Raw genomic sequence first — 21797 nt, forward strand, 5'->3', positions numbered from 1 at the left:
TTTAAAAAAACTTTCAACTAAGAACATTTTATTAATGTTACTAGTTGAAATACCCAGCTTTGCCTGGGAGGAAAATAAAGGTTTTTTTTTTAATTGTTTGAGATAAACATAATTAGAAAAAACACAACTTTAAAAATAAAAATAAATTAACAAACAATAAACCTGCATTCGCTTGCCGGGTTCTCCCTGCATGGAGTTTGCATGTTCTCCTCATGTCTGCATGGGTTTTCTGCGGTGGGCTGGCACCCTGCCCGGGGTTTGTTTCCTGCCTTGCGCCCTGTGTTGGCTGGGATTGGCTCCAGCAGACTCCCGTGACCCTGTAGTTAGGATATAGCGGGTTGGATAATGGATAGATGGATAGCGACTCATTAATGTGCTTGTCTTGCGGTGCTGTATGTATGTTATCATCTAGCTGATGCTCGGAACCGGCCAACTGTATTTAATTTGAAAAGCAACAGGGGCGCAGTGGTGCTCAAACATAAAGAATGCTGGCAGTCACCTCCAGTCCGTCCTCGTGTTTTTTTAATTGTTTGAGAAAAACAATTAAAAAAACACAACGTTAAAAATAAAAATCAATTAAGAAACAAAGCCTCACTAATGTTCTTGTCTTGCGGTCTTGTTAGATGTTATCATCTAGTTGACGATTGGAACTGGCCAAATCTATTTAATTTGAAAAGCAACAGGGGTGCAGTGCTGCTCAAAAATAAAGAATGCTGGCAGTCGCCTGGTATACATTAACTGTGTAAGCCTGTGCTGTTAAAGGCACAGGATCCTAGAAAGTATTTAAATCGTCAGAACTACTCTGGGCATCTCTCTGCTAGAAGGATTCATGTTGCCGAAGTGCTCGCATCATTTGTGAATTAGCAGCTAAGCGACTGTCTTTCATAGGAGGTTTCCTTTTGCTGGTGTACTGGCCTCGCTTGCGTATCCTCGGAGCTGGAGCCCTCACCCTGACTGTACGTCTCACTTCTGAGTCGGACAGACACACACACACACACACGTGTAGAACTCTATTTAATTTCAAAAGCAACAGGGGCGCGGTGGCGCTCAAACATAAAGAATGCTGGTTGTCGCCTCCAGTTCGCCCTATGGTGGCCGTTCTGAGTGTCAACTGGATGATAACATGCATACAAGACCGCAAGATCACCCCCATCCTACCCAGAAGGGGTGGGTTACGGCTGATTTCACCCTACAGTATTTTTAGTCGACCATTGACAAACATGTGTGCCAAGTTTCATGAAAATCGCTCCAGCCATTCGGAAATGATGCTGGAGTGTACATACAGACATTGACTTTTATATATATATAGATAATTTAGGATTATTGAATGCAAGGCAGGAGCCAACCCTAGTTGTGATACCAGCCCATCACAGGACTCTCTAACAAATACTCACACTCATTCAAACAAGACTAATTGGAGTCACCAATGGAAAAAAGGTATTTATTAAACATTGCCGAAATAGTATGATTAGAAATAGAACTACTTGTGCCTTGATAAACCGTAAAAGCCTTAAGTAAAATGATTGATGATTCAAAGTAAATGTTTTTAAAACCTATTGTTTCCACGTCCTACAGAGATACTTAATTTGTTTTGTTCAATACAGAGCCTATTCTTACAGTATCAGGAAAGAAGGCAATGGCCATATGTATAAGACAGGAGATGTATATCCATAGTTCTTTTAACTCACAGAGTCACATCAGGACAATTTTGCAGTCAATACCCAACCTAATGTGTACATTTGTAGCATGATAGGAAGACATAATGTACCTAACAAATAGCCCATACACACACTAAAATAGTACTCAAACCCTAGTATGATTAGATTGGGAAACAAGCCTTGGACTCTAAAGTTGTGCTTGCCTGTTTTTTTTTTTCCAATGCATAAAGTATTATTTTGCAAACAAATATTTACTTTAATCTTTTGAAGGGAGCCAAATCAAACTCTTTAATAGAAAGATTATTAGGGTTTTCCTATCAAACATCTAAAGTAAGAGCACTTTTTGTAATTACTTTATCAAAATCAGAAATATAAAGGTATAATTTTAGTTTTTCTCCATGTAGTTCGGTTTCTTTCACATTCCAATGTCAGGGTATACTATAGAGGCCTTGTTTTAAATGTGAGTATATTTGCCCTGTGATAAGCTGGCACACTGTCCTGAGTTGGTTACTGTTTGTGCCTATTGCTGCCAGAATAGGTTCCTGCTCCCACATGTCCCTAATTTGACTTCACTGAGTTTGAGAATGCTACATTATTTCAAGAAATTCTATCATCCAAATTTCATTCTCCATTATTTTTTAAAACAGTTTTCAAATAATTATGTTTAATTAGCATTCACTCAGAAAAAAAAAAATTTAGTCTGAAAGAAGCCATAGCTTTATGAAAAAGACAGGTTTGTGTGTGATAAATGGGGTGGTAAACATTACATGTGAGAAAACCAGAAAGACAAGATGAATATATTTTATTCTTGTATGGTTTTCTATATTATAAAATCTAACATTGTCCAGGTGTTTAGACTTTATAAGACTGTGACTTTGTTTAAATCGGGACTTGTACATTAAACATAGCCAATAATGGCCTATCTTCAGAAACAAAAATAAGCAATAAGAGGTCTTGTATTCTAGCTTTAGTTAATTCTTGCTTATTATGGAACTCAATTGTCAGACTAACCCCTTATTCTCTCATTCTGAACTGAATTATCCACAGGTTTGAAACCTAGAAAAATGTGGTCTGGATGTTAGAAGAAATTTAATGCATACATTTAAGTATATTCCTTTACAGATCTCTTAAAAGTCTGCTATTCTTTACATGTGAACTGTGTGCAATATGAATATGGCTATGGGCGACTGGTAATAAATACATGACTCATGTAAAGGACGTCATATAAACTACTTTCTCACTCTTTTTTATTTGCAAATATACTCCTCTATTTTGCAATTGTTTAGACAGAACACATAACCAGCACAACATCCATCCATCCACTTTCCAAACTGGCTTATCCAGAGAGGAGTTAAGGCAGGGAAAATTTTTGGACAGGGTGCCAGCCCTTCAGAGGGTGAATGCACACAAACAGATGAGCATAATACAAAAACTTATAAAATGAAATTTGCAAAATGTCTAGGAAAATCAATACCTAAATTGTTCACTTAAACACAATTTTTAGTCTGAAATCACAATCTCAAACCCAAGAAATAAAGCAAAGATTTCAATAAGAACCAAGCGTTTCCTCAACCTAAATTATAATTAACAGTTTCAATGATGACCCACAGAAGTCCCAAACCTGGCCTGGCTTGAGCTGAGTAAGAGGTCTTCAGAAGCTTTTTAGTCTGGAATTCAGACATGCACACTTGACAGTGAACACAGCCATATACTGTATACAGATGAGAGGTTTGAAAGTACGTCTCAAACATCAGTACAAGACTTCCACGAAGTCAGAAAACCCAAATCACATTGTAATCTACGCGTTGTGCATATTCATATGATGGATACAAAGGCATCTAATTTCTAATATGAAAATACGTCCATAAAATACAAGTACATATCCGTTTATTAAATTGAGAACGATATCCCCTCTTTATGATATACAGCATTCATCGTTAACTCGCAAACAAGTCAGAAGTATTATGTCAACTACAAATTCCACATCAAATTTAGCAGATTAAACGTATTACCAAGAAAAATCCACAGCTACTTCTATTATTATTTATTTCTTTAACAGTAAACAAGGTAAATAAAGCAACAAGTAGATTTTACTACTCGTATCTCTTTGCTGTCCTTCTCGCCTCTCCGATTAAATGCTCCGCCTTGCGCAGCGCGGCCAGCCCAGCTCAGCCAAGCCCAACCCACTGCACTCCTTCCGCCGAGGCCAGTGTGTATGTGCTTAGTGACACGCAGCTCATGGTGCCCTTTGGTACGGTCCTAGAAGCTCCCGCCCCAATTGTTTTTGACAAGCTCCGATTGGTGCGATCTTGTTACTTTATAAAATTATGATTGGCTGGCTAAAATTTCATGATGCCCGCCTTTACCGGTCTAGATACATAATATTTATAATAGACTCCCTCTAGGTGCGGTCCGTAAACAAAGCAGCATGCTCTTGCTATTTGAGACACACCTCACGTGCCTAAGATGGCCGAAAGTCCTGAAGCAATGTTGTTTTATATGTGTGCACTGCAGCAGTTCTTAAATCTGAAAACACTACTCTGTTATGGTATTTACGCTTCTAGATTTGATGGTCATCTTTTAACTTGATATGTGAATTTGCTGGTTCATATAAGTGTAATCGTTTAGATTTTTTTTAATCAACTCATGTATAATCAACAAGAATAATGAAATTAAACATTTATTTATGGTAATGTTAAATGACTCACAACTGAATATCGCTACTATAACGGATCAATATTAAGGCAGTACATAAAGCTAAATAATTATACCAGTCCTAGCTGGTAGATTTAGTTTATCCCATTTACCTTCTGAAGTCACTTCTAGAAATGAAACTTGTTGCTCAGCCTAAAAAGTACTTAATACCCTGGGCTGCAACTGGATGGATATCAAGTAAAAGTTTAAGGTTGGGAGTAGTTGTAAATGTCTCCTGTTTTACCTTGTTTTAACAATAACAATACTTTCGGGGATCTGTTACCCTGTACCCCTTCGTCAAGACAGGTCAGTATGATGTTGCAATTAATTCAACCGTAGGAACATAGTGGACACAACAAAATATACCCCGAGTTAGGAATCTAAGAGGGCTCCATGTACTGGCGATTCGGGAAACGCTGTATCTAATGCGTTCAACCATCCCTGCCTTTATTTATTTATTTTTAACCCACAATGCACTAATGAATTTTACAAGAGACGATTCCACGCATTCATTCATTTGTCTGGGGCAGTTTAGTTTGCCAATTAACCTGTTTGTGCACATCTGCGTCATATGGGAAAGAGTCCTAGAATACCACTTATATTGATTTGGTTTATTTATCAGGAATATTGTTATATAACATGTATATGTTTATAAAAAAAAAAGCTACGGAAGTAAAAATTCGAAAATCCGATGTACTATTTTAAGTTTATGGTAATACCATTTGAAAAGCTAATCGTCTTCCGAGATTTTATTGGAAAATATGTTATTTTATTGATTGCTGTTTTTCCATAAATTCATTCTTGAACATCTTGCTTCAAAAACACAATCGTAGAGCAGTGGTGCTTTTCCGACAGCTTTGGGCGCAAGGTAAGGACAAATCGTAGAAAGGGTGCAAGACAGGAGTGCGTTCATTGTTCGAGACAATGTGTCCTAACAGGCACAGCTACGCTCTTAAAAATAAAGGTGCCACGGTGCTTCTTCAGAACGATCCCATAGTTGGTTCCAAAAAGACCCGTCTACATGAAGGTTCTACAAAAGAATCTTTGGTTATTTCGATCCAAAACCGGCTCAATACAGTAAATAAGATGATAGCAGATTTGTGAAATACTAATGGCTCAAGCTTTTAAAAGGACTCGCGTTGCATACAATAACATAGGCTAAACCCAGATATTCTTAATCTGTTAGTGTCTTGCGATGTGGCCTACCATTCCATTGGCTTTCCCTACATAATAGGACGTTTTTAAAAGCCCAAAGAACCAACTTCAAATGCAAAGAAACTGACCCAGAATGAAATGGCTCTTTGTCAAGCAATGGCTTTATGAGAAATCATACAATCCAGTAAAGAATTATATAGTGAGATGAAAGAACCAGTATTTCTAAGAGTGTAAATGTGCTGTTTTTATGTCTCCGACTTTTTTTTTTTTTAAAGTACTCTCTCTCCTCTCTCTTTCTCTGACTTTACGGAACAGATACACTTGCTATTTATTTTGTACAATATTAAACTGTAAACTTAAGAGAGGCCTGGTAATAAAATTAACCGATGATGCTGCTTGCCGTTCGAGAAGCTTAGCTTTCACGATTACTCCACCACTGGAGACCACATCTGCAAGCTCAAAATGCAAACCTGTCTCGCTTCCAACTAGAACCGCTACGCAGCCCAGGAAAAAAAAAACAAAGAAGAATCGGGAAGTCTGGAAAGTACAGCGGGAAGTGTAGGATCTATTGCGATTGTATCTGCCATCTTTGGTTCTCACGCCGGCTAATACCACCAAAGCTGGTCAAGTGAATACAGTGGAAATGAAACCATAAAATTAAACATGGACCTGAAAAGATCGTTCTGTGAGTTCGATATAAACGCCTTTGGAATTTTAAAATTCAAACGTTACAGGAGAAAGATAGGAAATATTCGTGCGATGGTTTCAGAAATTGTAATAAAAATATTTCCCGAGTGGGCTGCAAGTTTGAACCATATCGTAGACATTTGGGGAAAACTGAAAAAATAAAACTCTTCGAGTTATTGTTCAATGCATTGGGAGGTATCTAAAGATCGCCAAGTCTGTAAGGTTTTAGCGATCTTAGCGATCATCGCCACGGAGGACTTTTGTAAATCAGACTTGTAAGCACGTAACGCTGCTTTGCATCAGATTCTCCAGGCTAGTACAGCAGGCTCGCGCGCTTCTTTCAAACGAGGAGCCTTTGGGTTTGTTTATACTCGCCAAGTAAAGCCTGCGTGCAGACCGCAAAGATAAGCGCGCGCGACTGAAAAACATTCATAATTTCAGGTGAATCGGCACGACGTTATTGTTGTTGACAGTAGGTAATAGGTTTTGGCCAGTGTCACATACCTAATAATGGCACAGCAGAAGAGGAGGAACTCTGCCTGTTATTACTGTCTTTGAGAGGGAAAAATGAGAAGGTGGCGGCAAAAGAAAGGCGAGTATGATATTCTCGCGAGTGGGTGAACTACAGGAAGAACTGATGCACTGCAGGTATGCATGCATGCCTGCCTTGCAATTTGACGACCTTATTTCATCATTCTGATACTCACATATTTAGCTTCTCTTCGAAATTCATTCGAAATTCACAAATTTCTGTCGCGCAGTATGAGTCCGTGTGGAGCACGCGGCAAAAAAAACCTGCGCGCGATGAGAGCAGACGCGTTACAACCTTGCGATTTTAACGTTTATTGTGTTTCTTCACCAATTATCAAGGGGTACTTTTGTTTCATGGGGATATTGCCTTCTTAGATATTTACCTCTGATATGTGTTTTTTAGGTTCAGATATGCGTTTCCCGAAAGTATATAGTATTCCACTGAGAACATCCTAAACTCGAACCCCATCTCAACTAATGTAGCACGTTAAATCCTTCGTAATCAATGTGCTAGCCACCCAAGTGAATATGTGCTACGTGCTTCTTCAACAGGCTTTCTTTTACACCTACTGTAGGCATTGCCAGCGATCCCCTCACATAACACATTAAATTCAAATTAGGGTAGCTCTCTAAACAATTTGAATACTAAGATTTATGTTACGATAATATAATCCGATGAAATGCATTCAAATGTATTGTGTTATATTTTATAGAAAATTGTTAAGTTCGTTTAAATAATGTGATGTTTTACTAACATTTACTAAATAATTTTGATAAGCTGAAGTCCTTCAAAAGTTTAGACACTATAAGCGTTCAAACGTTGCAGCTGGCTTTACTTTTACTGTTTCGTTTTATGCGTTACAATTGGTTTGGTGGAAGCGGAAAGAACGAAAAGTAAAGAACATACATTTGGGATTGATCTATTTTTATTAGAGATAGTGCGAATGCAATGAAGAAACCTGGCCCAGAATGAGCTCCAGTGAATCCAATGGTTGTGTCTTCGATCACCACTTCACGATCCCAGTACTTAACACAGTTTAATTAAACCAGCAGGCTGTTAACTGATGTCATTCATACGCCCTGCCTCCGAAAGGTTCCTGCATTGATCGCACATATGATTTTGCAGTCACTAAAAGCATATTAATATTGTACTAAAGAGACCTGGGAGTGACCACAATGCATCTGATATATAATTGGCATATCATGTGCTTGGGTTATTCCGTATGTACAATATTTGAGAAATAAATACACCGTACAATGTAAAATACTTTGTGATATGCAGTCACGTTGTCTGCATTGTTTCCATCGAAACATTTATTCATCCATCCATGTTTTTAACCCGCTTTATCCAGGAGCCTATACAATAGCAATCGGGCGCATGTTCATTGCAGGGCGAACACATACCAGCACACACTGGACCAAAGTGCACAACGCAAATTTACTTAACCTACATGTATTTGGATTGGCGAAGCACCCGAGGAGGACATGTAAACTCCACGCAGGGAACACCCGGTCTCCTTGCATCATTTCGCTTTTTTCAGTTTTTCTACCTGTTTGAAAAGGTACCGCGCGCCCTATTTAACCACGACACTCTAATTGTTATGTATATATTTTTTGAAACGTATGACATTCTTTTATGTCGTATGCCTGTCATTTTTTGTGTTTCTTTGTCGTATTTTGGTACTGAATTATGATTCCATGTTTACGTTATATTACTTTTCACAACGTTTTTACTTTCTTCAGGAGAATTAAAGCACCGCTTTTTAATAAAAAGTATTGCCAACCGACTGCTTTTCACTCGACTTGTGATACTTATTGTAGGCGACTTCTTTGTTGGGCTGATTAAGGGGTTTTGAGAAATGCACCCAAAACCCCCCTTAGGTATTTACTGTAAGTGCATCATAATGTTCAGCGTTAATCGATAGGATTTATCGTTTTAATGATATACACAAATGATTTGTCTTTTAAGTCGTTAAATATCAGGGGTCTAAGGGGCTACATTTAAAGGAAAAATATTGTTTTGTATGGATACAAGAGCACATTGCATTTTTTTCGAGAAAAAGTATTCTACTGTCGAAACCTCAGTTGGAAAGACCAGTAAAAAATAGCAACCACATTTAAAAATGATTGAACATTGTTTATGGTGATTAGTTAGATCTCCGTCCAATAAAGTTTTAAAAACATCATTACAATGATTATAGTGATAAACTGGAGAAACACTTGTAAGTAGACATGGTCTTTTAGATCCATGGTGTTAATTAAACCCAACTGTGAAGCATGGTGGTTTAAACTGGTTATTTTGTGCAAATCTGGAACTGGCTTTTGGTTATTATCAGATCCTTTTGTAAGTGTTGTACGTTATTAGGACATATCAGCTGCTTAATTGACTCATCATTGTGTAAGTAGTTTAGCACTAAAACCCTTTAGATTTGATCACTGTGTTAAATGACTATGTTTACTTTCATTGTTTTTAATATAGATTCATTTTTTAAAGTGAGATTCATTTTTTTGCCAAGTTACTCGCAGCCTTTTTCAGAATGACAAACACCTTGCATCCTTTACAGCTAAATTGGATTTTTTAAATATAAAAGGTGTGATCTTTGTAATTGTTACAGAAAACCATCTTAACAAGTCTAATAAACTAGAAACTAATATAATTCAATAAATAAATGTATTATTATATAAGATATAATCCTTCCCTTTCACTAACAATGATAGGCAAAACATGTTGATTCTACATACACAGGTTAAAAAAATCGATTGTATACATGCTAAAGACACTTTTGTGGGATACACAAGAAGGGTCCCAAAATAACGAGATTTTTTTTTTTTTTCTGGAGGGTGTTAGTTCCAATGTTTGCCACTATGTATATGTACTAGACTGTCTTCTGCATCATTTGGCCAAATGGCGTTCTTGAAGTGCTCAAGCGATTGCATGATTCAGTGTGGAGAAAACGACTCGAATTGTGGCGATCAGTCGAGTGACTTCTGCATCACGACAACGCTCCCGCCCACACAACACTGAAAAACAGGATGACAGTGGTTTCTACCGCCCCACTCCCTGGACCTTGCGCCATGCAATTTTTTTCTTATTTCCAGGAATGAAGAGGGACCTTAAAGGAAAGCGTTTTCAGGTTGTAGAGGAGGTCAAGAAGCAAGTGACGGTACTGATGGCTATCACTTTGCAAGAGTTTCAGAACAGTTTTGAACAATGGAAAAAGCGATGGGACAAGTGTATTGTGTCTCAGGGGGAGTATATATATACTGTATATTGTGACAAAGAGACACACACACTCAGTGTATAAAGAAAACACTTTTTTCTTTTAACACTGCTATAGAGTTGTACATGCAAGTAACACGATCGCTTCAAAATGGCAATACTCAACATAGGCCTTCCTCTTTAGTCCCGATATCCGGACTCATACGCCAGGCAGCATCTGTTAGTGGTAATAGGCAAAATCCAACCCACCCTTTAAACATTTAATAAAACACTCCCGTTTGCAAAAGCAATAACTCAACATTAAACACAAGAACTGTTGGAAATCCAACATGAAATAAATCATAAATAATTTAATTTTAGTTGCCGCGCTGCAGAGCCTCCTGGGATGTCAGTCAGTCCAATATATATATATATATAGAGAGAGTCTTCCATGGAGTTTTCATACTGTTGGCGAGATTTTTGTCCCCGTGGAGCCTTTACGCAGTTGTCAAATATTTGGAATGCAGAACGTGTGGAGAAAGTGCTGGGCTATTGATGATCAGGTCAATTTGATGGGTTGATGGGAGAAGGTTCTCAGAGACACCTGAGATTATGGGCTTAAGCCTCTGTAACCATAAATGATGACTCTTCTATGGGAGTACCTTTGTGGAGTTTTTACCTTTTTACATTTTGCTTTAAGGGCAGTGTCACCTTGTGTCTCACCTTGTGTCCCCAGAGCCTACTGAAGCCTGACTAGCTGACAAAAGGACAAAAGTTGAAAAAATTACTTGTCCAGATTATATATATATATATATATATATATATATATATATATATATATATATATATATTATTATATATATATGATAAACTTTATTCATTTTCCATTAACAATCGACATATTGGGAATATTGAGAAGTGTGACTTTCTCTGTTCGGCTTGGTACCAATTCGACCTTTGTCGACTCAAGACCACGCGGAATATAAAGAAATATGAACCAGCACAGGATACACATGCTTTACATTTACTTCCACGATTTCAACTTTAAGCCTTTACTTTGAGACCGGCAGGGTTGACAGTTTTGTTTATGTTTTCATCACCTAAATTCCAAACCCGTACCCCTTCTTCCTGAATTCCGTTACGGGAAGTGTGGCTGTGAACAGCACTGAAGTGCGCTGGCCAGGGTTTTGAAAATGTGTTGGTTCTATTTCTAGATTAGTTTATTATCGACATACGTGAGGAGATTTTGTTCTTCTCATTTTATTGTATCTGACACCTTTCTCTTTGACAAAAGTAAATAGTTCAGGCGAGACTGGTAAATCTGCACGGCAAAACGTTTTTCTTTGACGGACTTCATTCATTAAATATTTAGAAACTCCGCCTGTATTGTTAAATGAAAGTTGTCTCCATTCTTCTTTACGGGGCATTAAACTGGGTAATAACTGCCTTTGGCTTGCATGTCTATGATCGATAACTGACGAAGTACTTTAAGTTTTCGACCAACGTAGGACCCCGAAGTATTTTAAGTGCGTCTCGAAACCAGCGCTGAAATTTGAGGACACAACAAATCCCACATGTAAACAACTCATCTCCACAGTGTAGGTATGGACGTAATATTATTTGAGAAAAACGCGTAAATAAGTTTATTTGTGTGTCCTAAAGCATTTTAAGACGTGACTGTTCGCAAGAAAATACCTGTCTATATTAGTTACCTGTATTACAACGTGTACAGCTTCTTGTGATGATTCGTGTTGTTATTGGCACGACATATAATAAATAATTGCGTTAAATAACAACTAAGTGATGGAAATTGCATTAACAAAGCATTATTTAATTTTTTGTCATGTATTTTCTTTACCTCATATTTAGGGCACGTCCATTAGAAAAAGTAAATTGTAGAAATTATTTAAATGTCACGCGATGTCGTTAAGTTACTAAGATTAAAACAATAAGCAACGCCATAAAACTCGAATCAAAATGATGAGCTACTTTAAGTTGGCAATTATGGTTGTAAATGAAAATTATGTTTTACACGATGTTACCTTTAAAATTGTAATATTTTTAATGTGGAGTCCCAATTAAATCAGCTCAGCAGGTAGCACGTAACTGCCCTTGCAAAGGCACAAACGAGTTAAGGCTTCTGATAACAATAAACGGTTAACTTTTATTTGGGTTTTCCCTCCGTATTTCGACCAGGCTAAAGTACTTGTTCGTGTACGTGCCAGTGTGCAAAGTAATGGCGTAAAAAGTCAAGATGAGGACGCCTGCAGGACAGATAACCTCCTCGTTCCGCCGCCGTACCGTAACCTCCCATATCGACACATTTGTAATCTCTGACATCCAATTGGGCCGCGGCGCACACGACACGACATCTCCGAACGAGTGGCTGGTAAACAAGCTCAGAGAGCGCATGCGTGTAGTAAGTAATGGACGCTTCTCCGCTCGAGAGTCGAATGTTCATTTAATATTCGTCGATAAAGACGCGAAATCCTGTCGTCATAGTGGCTTATTTACTGAACAACTGTGAGTAATCTTTTTAAGTGGCTTTGCGTGTCTGGTTTTGTCATACGACTTATTTTTTGACAGATGTTTCCTTGTTATCAGTACACGACAATGCGTACTGAAACAGTAACTGGCAATAATACTGTCTGCCATATTTCCTTATGCACCGAGAGGAAATTGACCGTCACTGTTAATGTTTTGTTTGTTTTTCAGTTATGTGATAAGTATAAGGTGGCATGTCCAGTGATTTAACTGGCGCTGTAATCGCACTGAACGTATAGCGCCTTATTGGTTTTCGCCGATCTTTCATTTTTGCAAGGCGATTGAGACTTCGGGCCTCTTGTATTTTGACAGGCAAGAATAGAGACCAATGAGAAACCGAGTGCCGCATTAGGGCGGTAGGAGGCTGGTTGCTTGTACTGTGGTGGGCGGGTCTTTTTTTTTAAAAAACGTCAGGTACTACAGGGACAAAGATGTATAAGATGACTAAATGACATGTGTGCTCCTTCCAAAAATGAATAGATCTATTTAATGGAAATAATAATTAAGCATTGCTTTGACATAATATGTAGCGGTTTTAAATATTTTAAGCTTTGTTTGAAAATAAACCAAGTTTTCGCTCATACAAGGACAAACCATTTGTGGGTACTGGGGGAGCTCAGTTTCTCGTAGTCATTCTGTAATCTCTCTGTATAAATTAATTTTTTTTCCCATTTTGTTTCAAAGAAAAATCCCCCAGGTGTTTTGTGTTGAGAGGTTGTCCGTTGGTTGCGTGCTGCGTCTAAATAAAGTTCGTAGATGAGAAGGCGCAACGTTCAAGTTCACCGTAGGGGTGCAGTGAAGCCAGGTTTTAACCCAACCCCCCTGGTTTTCAATATTTCTTTAATGCGGATGGAATTGAACTATTGATTGGAAATGGATGTCTGAGATTTTGAATTGACAGTTTTTTTTTGACTACAAACCCGGAGCACCTGTTAAAAATGTGTGTATGTTAAACTGGCTTATATAAAATTCGCCCTTTTTTAGGTAACTGTTCTTATTGTATCAAATTATTACATGGAATTTCCTGTCTTTTTTGTTATTTTAAAATGTTGGAATGTACAGTGTTATTAGAAATGTTTGAGAGAATAATGTGTTTTTAAATGAAATGGGGGAACAAATCATGCTACAAAGATTGGTGTTAATAATGAACTTACGAATAACTATTGACAATTTATCTATCTCTAATTTACAGAAGGGAAAACTAATAAAATTCTGAAAGAATGGCGTCTGACTCAGGATCCCAGAATTCCAGTTGCCGGATAATGACATTTTACCCAACTAAGGAGGAGTTCCAAAATTTCATCCGTTACATGGCCTATATAGAATCACAGGGTGCCCATAAAGCTGGCCTGGCTAAGGTATTGTATCTTCTTTTTTAATATGTGTTTCCACAGATTTGGAACAAAAGGGAGCCAAGTTCTTTAGTCAGATAAGTCCAAAAAAGCTCTTTAATCATCAAGCTAATAGTTGAACTGGATTAAGGGGGCTGTAGAATGTATATTTGTGTCTATGTAAATTCTGTTGTGCTAATTGAGTTTTAAGGTAAATGGAGTGTTGCAGCAACTAGCACTTGGCAAACCAAAGGAAAGCATGTAGGATGCATATTTAATTGGAATATAAAGATTTATGATATAATTATTTAATTTTGGCCTGTACTAAGGTCTTGATGAGACAAGTAAAGTTAATAGTCAATATCTAGCTACTTTTATTTAATGTCTTGCAAACAACACAGACATTTTACTGGAATTTTAAAGTAATGGAGTGATCTTTACAAAAGTAGTTTTAATGTTGGGGAAATGTAAAAAAAACATTTGCTTGCTGCAGCTGATTTTATCACATGAAGCAATATAAATCTCACAACTGAAGAAGTTAGTAGTCTGACAGGCACTTGTTGACAAAACTGTATGGAAAAGTGTATTTTCACAAAAGCACCTTTTTAATGAGATGCTGATGATTGGCTTAGCCTGAGTAAGCTCTGTATTTGCTACTTCATGTAGCAATAATATATTGTGTAATAAAGTTTAGGTTTCGATTATTCTACTAGTAATTTGTCTGATGTATTTTTCAATTACCAAACATAATACCTCAGTGAATATTTTTTGATGTATGCATTTGAAATGATAAATCATTCTGAGTTGATTATTACATTCTTTGTAAAAAATCCATGCTAAATACGCCATACCCAACTTGTAGTTAGTGCTGGTCTGTACTTTATATAGAAAGTAGGGTGCTTTGAGCTTTTGTTTCTCATATCAAAAAATTTAACGTGGCAAATAGGCCTGGGTAAAAATATAGATTTTTCCAATTATTATTTTTTGTTAAAATGATTAAATATCGATTCTTAAAGTCTCAAGATCACTCAAGATCAATCTTGTAAATCTCTGTCCTGCTCAATTAATATGTGTAGATTTTTGCTTATCTCGTTTTTGGCAGCCAATCCAGTAGATGTCACTAATGCACCTTTGAACACTAGAATTACCAGAGCCTACAAGAAAGCTCGCTTACAGAGCTCACCAACACTACACCATCCAGATCTAAACACTAGCGTGGTGTATGTGCCCAAAAAAATCTAACTGCATTCTCGTACCATTGCTCGCATTTCATGTGTGTTCCATGTCTACAACGATCTATTTAAACACATCGTTAAAAAAACGTTTTTCGTGTTTTAGTAATAAATGACAAAATGTAAGTTTATTATGTGTGAAGCCTGAACTCCAAATATCAAAAGAAACACTTTCACAAAAGGTACAAATACACTCACCTAAAGGATTATTAGGAACACCATACTAATACGGTGTTTGACCCCCTTTCACCTTCAGAACTGCTTTAATTCTACGTGGCATTAATTCAACAAGGTGCTGAAAGCATTCTTTAGAAATGTTGGCCCATATTGATAGGATAGCATCTTGCAGTTGATGGAGATTTGTGGGATGCACATCCAGGGCACGAAGCTCCCGTTCCACCACATCCCAAAGATGTTCTATTGGGTTGAGATCTGGTGACTGTGGGGGCCATTTTAGTACAGTTAACTTATTTTCATGTTCAAGAAACTAATTTGAAATGATTCGAGCTTTGTGACATGGTGCATTATCCTGCTGGAAGTAGCCATCAGAGGATCATGAAGGGATGGACATAGTCAGAAACAATGCTCAGGTAGCCCGTGGCATTTAAACGATGCCCAATTGGCACTAAGGGGCCTAAAGTGTGCCAAGAAAACATCCCCCACACCATTACACCACCACCACCAGCCTGAACAGTGGTAACAAGGCATGATGGATCCATGTTCTCATTCTGTTTACGCCAAATTCTGACTCTACCATGTGAATGTCTCAACAGAAATCGAGACTCATCAGACCAGGCAACATTTTTCCAGTCTTCAACTGTCCAATTTTGGTGAGCTCGTGCAAATTGTAGCCTATTTGTAGTGGAGATGAGTGGTACCCGGTGGGGTCTTCTGCTGTTGTAGCCCATCCGCCTCAAGGCTGTGCGTGTTGTGGCTTCACAAATGCTTTGCTGCATACCTCGGTTGTAACGAGTGGTTATTTCAGTCAAAGTTGCTCTTCTATCAGCTTGAATCAGTCGGCCCATTCTACTCTGACTTCTAGCATCAACAAGGCATTTTCGCCCACAGGACTGCCGCATACTGGATGTTTTTCCCTTTTCACACCATTCTTTGTAAACCCTAGAAATGGTTGTGCGTGAAAATCCCAGTAACGGAGCAGATTGTGAAATACTCAGACCAGCCCGTCTGGCACCAACAACCATGCCACGCTCAAAATTGCTTAAATCACCTACCTTTTCCATTCTGAAATTCAGTTTGGAGTTTAGGAGATTTTCTTGACCAGGACCACACCCCTAAATGCATTGAAGCAACTGCCATGTGATTGGTTGATTAGATAATTGCATTAATGAGAAATTGAACTTTAGGTGAGTGTATAACAGAAGAAGTGCGCTTCTATTCAAAAATATAACTGCAGAAAAAACACGTGTTAGGGTGCGACATTGACACGCTTTTGCTATGAGCGCTTCGGTGGTGCAACGGTATCAGCTGTTGACTGGTAATCTAAACTTCACAGGTTCGATCCCAGACAAGTCCGTTTTGAGAAGTGAGCTGCACGTATTCTTACTATTTTAGAATAAAAACATACATTTGATTCCAGTCCGTAACAGCTGGTGTAATTTATGATACTTAATAAAGGTTAGCTTTGTTTTTTTGTTTATTCAGTTTTATTCTCTCAGCCGTGTTCATGATCCCACCCTAATAAACCCCCCCGGCACTGCTGTTTTCACATAGACACACTATAACAAAAGTAAACTGAAATCGATCTGGCTTTTATGTAAGTAACATATAAATGTTAATGATTTGAGCACATGCACCGTCCTTTGTATGTTAGAGCCAGTCATGATTTGAGTTTACCTCTGTTATAGCGCGTCTAAGTGAAAACAGCAGTGTCAAATGCGGTTGGAGATGGTGAACGCAGCGGAGAGAATAAAACTGAATAAACAAAAAAAAACATGTAGCATGTGGTTGTTTTATAAAGTAGATGCCATTGCATTGTATTAAAACAATAATACAGTATGAGTGGACTCTGATGTGGTGATACATATGTTAGTTATGGTGAATTCTGAATGAGTTCAGTGCTGTGAACATTTTTTTTTTCTTTTTTGTTTTTTGTAAATAGAGCAATAACATTTTATTCCACATCTTCCAAATACTGAGGTTAACAGTTAATTACTAATCAAGTATTTCTCTTTAAATTTTATTTAAAAACCGTGACTTTTGGATGTGGTTAAAAAATGCCTTTTAAATGCCTATTTTTATAGTTTAAATCCTAAATACAGTATGCCCCCAAAGCACTTAAATTTTGTTGCAAACTCAGCTTAATACATTAATACCTTATTAAAACCACATTAAATCTAAAAAATTACCTTAATACATTACCTAAAAACAGAATGTAAAGGTAAACCCATCTACTGTACTGGACTGTACTGCTATGTCTCCCGTGGTGCTAGAATGTAAAATACCGATGTTACCGCTATAGTACTGTAATTCATGCAAGCGCGTTTTCTTTGGCATGCACTGTCTTTTTCTTTGTTGAGAAGTTAATTAAAATATAGTAAAATGTATGGGTACTCGTCAATGATGAATGATATTGATGATGAAGTAGCTGTGCCGTATGATGCAGAGAATTTAAAACTCCTCACGTGGCACCTCTTTTTCAGGCGCTTCAGGAGATGTTGTATTTTTGGACGGGTCTTCTGGTGGGGTTTCGTGCTGACTTTTCTTTATAGGTTTCAGGAACATTGTGATGGGAAGTTGCTACATTGTCTCCTGTAGCGAACTGCTGGTACAATTTCTGTGCTTTCTCATGGATGATTTTTCTTCCTGCAGTTGGTGATCCACAATGCCAAGGCAGATTCCATCCTGACGATATTTTTATTCCTTACGGTCGTCACCTAATTGGCACTATCACAGAAACTTACAGATAGGGTACTCCAGATCGCTGCTTTGTTCTTCCTTATGTAGCGTGCGGTGCTTTCATTAATGCCATAGTGGTGCGCTACTGCAGCATCACTTTTTAGTTCCCGGAGCGAATCTAGTAGTTCAACCTTCTCCTGGAGTGTTTTAAACTTCTGGCACTTAGGCTCAGTGCCAGAAGCCTTAGAAGGTGCAGGGCGATTCGGCGACATCTTGTGCATTTAAAAATAACAAAATGGAAAACATGAGGAAACTCAGCTGGAGTTTCCTCCCACAATCCAAAGACATGCAGGTTAGGTGGATTGGCGATTCTAAATTGGCCCTAGTGTGTCCTGCGGTGGGTTGGCACCCTGCCCAGGATTGGTTTCTGCCTTGTGCCCTGTGTTGGCTGGGCTTGGCTCCAGCAGACCCCCGTGACCCTGTCTTCAGATTCAGCGGGTTAGAAAATGGATGGATGGATGGGACTTAATATTTTATCACTTTTGTATACTTTGCCTTGGTTGATCATACAAAATGATGATGAAACTTCTTTATTTGCATTTTTAAAAAAAGAGTCATGTGTATACCAAAGCTTAAATGTATGTTGAGGCTTACTTGTCTTTCATGCATTGCACAAAGCAAGACTACAAATATTAAGTGTAAATACTGAACATTTTAGTCTCGAATATCATATTAAATGGACAAAGTATGCCAAAGTATGAGATGGTATGGCATAGTTAGTTGAAGCAACTGGGGAAAAATGTAGGTATATAGATTATATATTTTTTTCATATTTCATTACAAGCCTTACTGACTGTAAGTTGAACACACACGGAATGATTTTTGCAATGTTAATTGGCTTGTTCTTCGGATTTCACTATAGTGTTCTTTGTTTTTATGTGTGCTGTTATTATATCAGTCTACTGATTTATGCCACTTCTATTTGGTTGCATGTGAGCTTACTAGTGCAACAAATGATTTTTTTTCCTCAGTGCCCGTAAAAGAGCATTTACTGCTTGGATACAAGTTTTTTTTTTTAATGTAATTTCCATACATTTGTGTGCTTATCGCAATGTTTTATTTAAATGTTTGTATGTGATTGGACTTCAGATAGAGGATTTACAGTTCTTTTAGCCTGACCCTTGTAGTAATAATATCAGGATTAACTTGTCCTTCTTTTGTATTGTTTTCTGCTCTACATGTTACAGTACTGTTGACTTTAGCATGCTGTCTTTTTAGCAATACAGGCTGTGTTTGCAGTTAATTGCATGTTGCATCTTTTGATAGCACACCAGAAGTACCCCTTCCTCTTTTCCTTTGTTTTGAAGTAGTTGGTGGAACTCTGTTACTTAATAATGTAAAGGTGCCTGTATGCCTCAAGATGGGTGTTCAAACCTATACAGCAAAGATTAACTGCCCCCTTGTATAACTTATATATACCGTATTTACACGTGTACCTCTCTCTCTCTCACTCTCTCTCTCCCTCCCTCGCTCGTTTGCTTACCCACTCTCTCTCCCTCGCTCGCTTGCTTGCCCACTCCCTCCCTCGCTCGTTTGCTTACCCACTCTCTCTCCCTCGCTCATTTGCTCGCCCACTCTCTCTCTCACTCACTCTCTCACTCACATGCTTGCTCACTCCCGCTGTCTATCTCTCGCTCGCTTGCTCGCTCCCTCTTACTCGCGCTCTCATTCGACAGCGCTCTTTCTCTCTCTGTAAACGCTTCCTATACAATCACAATGCGTGTTGTACACGGGGCAAAAAACCCTTTGCTGGCAATGACAGCCTCAAGTCTTGAACTCATGGACATCACCAGATGCTGGGTTTCCTCTTTTTTAATGCTCTGCCAGGCCTTTACTGCAGCGGCTTTCAGTTGCTGTTTGTTTGTGGGTCTTTCTGTCCAAAGTTTAGTCTTCAACAAGTGAAATGGCTGATCAATTGGGTTAAGATCAGGTGACTGACTTGGCCATTCAAGAATTTTCCACTTCTTTGCTTTAATAAACTCCTGGGTTGCTTTGGCTGTATGTTTTGGGTCATTGTCCATCTGTATCATGAAACAGCACTTAATCAATTTGTCTGCATTTAGCCTGATTTGAGCAGACAGTATGTCTCTGAAAACCTCAGCGTTAATTCGGCTGCTTCTGTCCTGTGTCACATCATCAATAAACACTAGTGTCATCACACTGCCTCCACCGTGTTTTACAGATGATGTGGTATGCTTTGGATAATGAGCTGTTCCACACCTTCTCCATACTTTTTTCTTGCCATCATTCTGGTAGAGGTTGATCTTGGTTTCATCTGTCCAAAGAATGTTTTTCTAGAACTGTGCTGACTTCTTTAGATGTTCTTTAGCAAAGTCCAATCTAGCCTTTCTATTCTTGAGGCTTCTGAGGGGCTTGCACCTTGCAATGCACCCTCTGTATTTACTTTCATGCAGTCTTCTCTTTTATGGTAGACTTGGATATATTTATGTGTGTATGTGTGTGTATATGTGTATATATATTGTATATGTACAGTGGGTACAGAAAGTATTCGGACCCCCTTCAATTTTTTGCTCCATTGCATCTCTCCATTTGCTAAAATCATTTAAATTAATTTTTTTCCTCATTAATGTACACACAGCACCCCATATTGACAGACAAAAAAAAAAGAATTTTTGAAATTGTTGCAGATTTATTAAAAAAGAAAAACTGAAATATTACATGGTCCTAAGTATTCAGACCCTTTGCTCAGTATTTAGTAGAAGCACCCTTTTGAGCTAATACAGCCATGAGTCTTCTTGGGAAAGATGCAACAAGTTTTTCACACCTGGAATTGGGTATCCTCTGCCATTCCTCCTTGCAGATCCTCTCCATTTCTGTCAGGTTGTATGCTAAATGTTGGTGGACAGCCATTTTTAGGTCTCTCCAGAGATGCTCAATTGGGTTTAAGTCAGGGCTCTGGATGGGCCATTCAAGAACAGTCACAGAGTTGTTGTGAAGCCACATTTTAGCTGTGTGCTTAGGGTCATTGTCTTGTTGGAAGGTAAACCTTCGGCCCAGTCTGAGGTCCTTGGCACTCTGGAGAAGGTTTTTGTCCAGGATATCCCTGTACTTGACCGCATTCATCTTTCCCTCAATTGCAACCAGTCATCCTGTCCCTGTAGCTGAAAAACTCCCCCACAGCATGATGCTGCCACCGCCATGCTTCACTGTGGGGACTGTATTGGACAAGTGATGAGCAGTGCTTGGTTGTCTCCACACAAAAGTTCTATCTTGGTCTCATCAGACCAGAGAATCTTTTTTCTCACCATCTCAGAGTCCTTCAGGTGTCTTTTAGCAAACTCCATGTGGGCTGTCATGTGTCTTGCCTCTCCTCAATGTGTGGAGACAACCAGGCACTGCTCATCACTTGTCCAATATCCAAATCCAGGTGTGAAAAACTTGTTGCATCTTTCCCAAGAAGACTCATGGCTGTATTAGCTCAAAAGGGTGCTTCTACTAAATACTGAGCAAAGGGTCTGAATACTTAGGACCATGTGATATTTCAGTTTTTCTTTTATAATAAATCCGCAACGATTTCAAAAATTTTACCAAATGGCTGCAATATAACAAAGAGTGAAAAATTGAAGGGGGTCTGAATACTTTCAGTACCCACTGTATATGTGTATATATGTGTACTGTATATATAATAATATACACACATAGTATATATATGTATAGGTATGTATATATGTCACACTTTGTGTAGCATAAGCCCTTATCCATCAATTTCATATAGCTAAAAACACTACAATCTGGAATAAAAATGGCAGTGCTTGTAGCTTTCTTTTTGTGATTTCTTCAATGTTTATGTATCTGTAATGGGGCATACTGTGTTACTTACATAATATAA

General features: G+C 38.2%; 1 protein-coding gene across 2 annotated transcripts in view; it reads left to right on the plus strand.

Moving 5' to 3' along the window:
• The first annotated feature begins 12248 nt into the window (after window positions 1-12248).
• kdm4aa (lysine (K)-specific demethylase 4A, genome duplicate a) overlaps window positions 12249-21797 on the plus strand; it is a 90246-nt gene continuing 80697 nt past the window's right edge. Inside the window, exons 1-2 of one of the 2 annotated variants that reach the window (XM_039734541.1) lie at window positions 12249-12343; window positions 13661-13826. In XM_039734541.1, coding sequence (XP_039590475.1) covers window positions 13689-13826 — 138 coding nt within the window. In that variant the 5' untranslated portion in view covers window positions 12249-12343; window positions 13661-13688. Of the gene's footprint in view, window positions 12448-13660; window positions 13827-21797 lie in introns of both variants that reach the window. The other variant, XM_039734540.1, reaches the window with a different exon arrangement.

Source organism: Polypterus senegalus, chromosome 14, assembly GCF_016835505.1.
Source record: "Polypterus senegalus isolate Bchr_013 chromosome 14, ASM1683550v1, whole genome shotgun sequence".
NCBI lineage: Eukaryota > Metazoa > Chordata > Cladistia > Polypteriformes > Polypteridae > Polypterus > Polypterus senegalus.